Source organism: Leuciscus leuciscus (assembly GCF_965113295.1).
Source record: "Leuciscus leuciscus genome assembly, chromosome: 3".
NCBI classification, from domain to species: Eukaryota; Metazoa; Chordata; class Actinopteri; order Cypriniformes; family Leuciscidae; genus Leuciscus; species Leuciscus leuciscus.
This window is the reverse complement of record NC_138727.1, coordinates 1,654,344-1,659,343: the sequence shown is the minus strand read 5'-3', so window position 1 is coordinate 1,659,343 and position 5,000 is coordinate 1,654,344. Positions and strand designations below refer to the sequence as shown.

The following is a 5,000-nucleotide window of genomic DNA, read 5'->3' as shown; positions in this document are numbered from 1 at the left end:
CAATAAACAGCATATCAAATCAGTGTTAGTGTTGAGGCTTTGTGAAACGGCAGAGAGGAAATGATGCTTCAGTGATTTCAGAGTCTTTGTGTTTGTGTTTGGGTTTGGCTGTGGTTCGAGAGCTCTCAGTGGGAGTCTGTGGGCTTCTGCTGCCCATCAGGGCTTGTTGACATGGTGTACTTCACAACCACACACTCTTAAACACACACACACACACACTCCGCCAGCAGGTGTGTCAGACTCCACACCGCCAGAGGAAAGACTTGAGAGGGAAACGACGTCAGCGACACTTACTGAGAAATGGGTCTCGGTTTAGGAATTAGTAAACAATTCTTGTTTTTTTTTAATGGGATATTGCAGTGTTTTTTTCTAAAGGATTTCTCCATTCACATCATTATTGTGTAAAATTCATAATCTTGAATCAGAATAAGTTCCTCTTGCAGCATCTCTTCTCTGATGACGAGGGCGGGGCTATAACCTGTCACTCACATGAGATCAGCCAATAGCAAACCACAACCATCCAATCAATTCCCCACAGACACAATCAAGCCCCGCCCACATTTGCTCTTGTTCCAGAAGCGTTTCGCTCGGATATATACGACACAATAGAGGAGAGAAGACCAGCGCAACTTCACTTTCATGACGACTTTAAATAGTTAAAACTAGTCAGTGTTGGCAACACTTTAGAATAAGCTTCAGTTTGTTAAAGGTGCATTGCGCAAGTCTCTGAGTTTTTGCAGAACTATGCCCCCTCTGGCGGAGAAGTGTGCATGCTCACGGACAAAAGTTTTCTTTTTTTTATCTTACGTGGAGTTTGCGTTGGTGTTTGAAATGAACTACAAGCCGGTCTCTTAGAATCCATCTTCTACGGAGAATGGCGGCGAATACACAAACCTGCCAGACAGCCAGGTGAGCGTGCCGTGAACGCGCATGACATCACGCCCAGTCTAAAATTCCGGCCCGAATCCCTCTTATTTATTTTACTTTACAGGATTATAGAGACAATCTCAGTGATCAGAGAAGGGCTCATTCAGCCGATCAGGCAATTGTTTAAGCATGTATGGGTTAGAAAACGGGTATTTTTAACATGAAAAGTTGCTTAATGCACCTTTAAGTTTACTTAACGCATTTGGTATCAATACTTTTACAGCATTCATTATTAGTCAAGGTAATGGTAATTTATACATACTCCAATATATTTGTAACATTTCAAGATAAATTAAATTAACATGTTTTACATAAATTAATTTAACACATAAATTAATGCATATATTACATAAAAAAAAACGAATTAACAATAGCATGTTTATAAATGAACATTAATAGATTCTAGTGCTAGGCAACGATTAATCGCGATTAATCGCATCCAAAATAAAGGTTTGTGTTTACATAATATATGAGTGTGTACTGTGTATAATTATTTTGTATATATAAATACACACATATGCACATTAACATTTCAAGATAAATTAAACACATAAATTAATGCATATATTACATTAAAAAAAAGAATTAACAATAGCATGTTTATAAATTAACGTAGTATATATACAAACATTACTATACACAGTACACACTCATATATTATGTAAACACAAACGTTTATTTTGGATGCGATTAATCGCGATTAATCGTTGCCCAGCACTAAGTGAAAAATGCAGTAAAATTACACTTATTTTAATAATAAAGAGTATTTTTTTTGTTTTAGCAAAAGTTTTAGTTATTTCATCAGGTAGTTATTTTTATTCCACGACAAAGTTACGAATAGAGCAGAGTATTATTTTATTTTTTTTGCAGCTGAAGTGCTCCGGTGAACAAGACCTTGCATGACTTACATGCACCGCAAGCCTCGTCTGGAAACACGACGAGCTCCAAACCACACGCGAGCTGCTGGAGACCAGCGCTTTACTGTGGGATCGACACCAGTGTGGTCTCCTTCAGCCTGGGAAGGCTTTCAGATGTGTGCATTTTCCTCACAGTCTCTGCTGTGGTTCAAGGCACTCAAATCTGCAGCAACATCCCGCGTAAGGAATGCGCGCATGGGATCACACACTGCATAACGACACACACTAGTCAGGGGACGCCGAGAACGCCTGCCTAGAAAAACAGCAACAGAGGAAATCATTTTACAGTTCACTGTGGAGCGAAGAGAGAGAGACTGGCGTTCCCACATGATCGGATCCAGCTGACCTGGTCACACACACACACACACACACACACACACACACACACACACACACACACACACACACACACACACACACACACACACACACACACACACACACACACACACACACACACACACACACACACACTGTGGTGGGTTTGATGGTATCAGGTAATAGGTTCTTGTTCTTGGTTCTTGTTTGTATGTGTAACATCATCATGGTTTTCCCCTAGTTTTTCAAGACTTAGCATGTCTATTATGATGTAATACATGTCTTATTTATATCTTAGAATGTCATAAGTTCTATTTTATGTCATAATTTTGACTTTTGTCATAGTTATGATGTAAAAGTAAAAATCACGACTTATTAATTTGAACTTTTATCAAATAATTTTGATTTATGTCAAATATGCCAGTTTCACAATTATGATTTTATCCATCATAATTTTTAACTTTTATGTCATAATTAAGACTTAGTATGTCAATTATGACGTGATATGTCTTAGTTGTGTCTTAGACTGTCTCAAGTTTTATTTTTATGTAATAATTTGAACTTTTTAATCTCCTAATTATGACTTAGTATGTCATAATTTCATCTTCATCTCATAATTTTGACTTTTTGTCATAGTTAGGACGTTATGACTTAACGTCATAATTTTGACTTTTGTCATAGCATAGTGTCATAACTATGACTATACATCATAATTTTGACTTTTTATGTCATAATTAAGACTTGTCAATTATGATATAATATGTCTTAACTATGTCTTAGTATGTCATTGTTTCATCTTCATCTCACAATTTCGAAAAAGTCAAAATGATGATATAATTTTGATTTATGTCAAATATGACAGTGTCACAATTATGTAACAGTCTTACAATATACTTACTTTCAATATACAGTATTCAGGGTTGCCAACTTTTCAGTTTAGCTCGGAGTGAGACTTCTCCGACGGGGGGGGGTAACTGGGGGGGGCTAACTGGGGGGGTCCCTATTTTAAAAACAAAGACTTATAACAAAATATAGGTAACAAAATATAAAATAAAAAAGAATGGCAGACATTTAGGTCAAAGTGGCGAAGCTAAAATCTTTGTCACTATTTTCTTTGTTATTAAAAATTAAGAACAGAGATACATATTACACATACACAACTTAATATACAAATTAAATAAACAGTGCTTTATTTTTTCAGCTATAGGTGTATTTAACAGTAGAATTGAAGAAAGTAATTAAATGGACAAATATGAAAATAAAACACAACAGACTTAAAGTTCTCAGTCAAGAGCAGTGAATGATTTCCTCTGTGTTTTGTTGTTTTGTTGTTTTATTAACATTAAAGGGATAGTTCTCCCCCCAAAAAGTCATAATTTACTATCTTAAGTTGTTTTAAACCTGAATAAGTTTCTTTCTTCTGTTGAAAATAAACGTTATTTGAAAGAATGTCAGTAACCAAACAGTTGATGTACTCCTGTGACTTCCATAGTATATTTTTTTCCTACTATGTATGTCAATGGGGACCAGCAACTGTTTGGTTTTGGGTGAACTATCTCTTTAAGAACAAGCGGCAGCATGTTTATTATTAGGGCTACTGTCTAACTGCACGCGACGCGTCTAATACACGCATATATATATGACAAGCAGATTTTAATTAATTTTCTCTGTTTGCTTTCACTTTAGACATAACCAACTTTGTTTATGTAAACATTGTCTGTATTTGACAGTATTTGCGCAATATAAGACTCAAAAGATAACTTAGTCCAGTAACAGGCTTTTAGTGCATGCATGTGCGCGTCGAGTGTACGCGCTCAGTAAAGCGCATATTTGAACAGCGCATCAGCAGCGAATGACATGTTTAACCGGCAAGGCTTTAAAGCACATGCAAATAATGAACTTTTGTGAACTGCAGTGTCCCGTTCCTCTGCGTTAACATTTGATGTGAATATACGTCGTGCTGCAGTCTAGACTATAGATGAAGGCGCCGCAACTGATAAAATGCGCAGTTGTAAGACTTTCCCTCTCTGTCTCGCATGCGTGCTCGCTCTAGGTTCTGGGAGATTTTTAACTAATTTGCGCCATAACTAGTGGTCCATCCAGTAGTTAAGAGCCTGAATTGTTTATAGTAATTCTGAAATTTAGTGCACATGAGTGGAAAAAAAATAGAGCACAGAAGAATGTCTATTTTTGCGTGAGATTTCTTTGTTGAGCGTGAGAGCGTGAGATTGAGGCTGAATGCGTGACTGTCACGCGAGATGCGTGAGAGTTGGCAACCCTGAGTATTAATATACGTCCTAATTTTGACTTTTTATGTCATAATTATGATTTACCAATGCATAATACTTATTCTTATGTGGACACAATAGGCTAGTTCCTAAAGTTCGTTGCGCGTCAGTCAAGCGCGCGCGGGCGAGCGACGCGACGCGAATGTTTGAGTTTTTACCTGCCTGGTGAAGAGGATCGCCGCGTCATGGTGATGCTGATGATCGTCATCCAGCGGGTTCTGCTGATTCTGCCACTTACAGAAGCTCTTGAGCGTCGCGGCCGCGTTTTTGGTCACATCGATCCCCTTCTCGCTCTCGGACAGAACCGCGACTTTAACCACCGACAGGCGGATGGGGTTCTCGATGCTCGCGTGCCCGTAGAGTTTGGACGCGATGGACGCGAGCGTCAACAGGTAATGATGCAGGTCCTTCCCGTACTTCTTCGTCATGGTCGCGTCCGCGACCAGCAGCAGCTCCACGTGCCGCGCGCGAGACACGGACCTCCTGCGTCGCGTTAGCGACGCGTCGGGCTTCTCAAACTTTGTCCACCATCTGCGTCCGCGCGCGTCCT

The 5,000-nt window shown here is 38.9% G+C and overlaps 1 protein-coding gene across 1 annotated transcript in view; it reads right to left on the bottom strand.

The window, feature by feature from the left end:
* Window positions 1-5,000, bottom strand: part of adamts5 (ADAM metallopeptidase with thrombospondin type 1 motif, 5 (aggrecanase-2)) — a 33,530-nt gene that overhangs the window by 27,670 nt on the left and 860 nt on the right. The window contains exon 1 of the mRNA XM_082163789.1: window positions 4,609-5,000. This exon is cut by the window's right edge and continues 860 nt beyond it. Coding sequence (XP_082019915.1) covers window positions 4,609-5,000 — 392 coding nt within the window. The remainder of the gene's footprint in view (window positions 1-4,608) is intronic.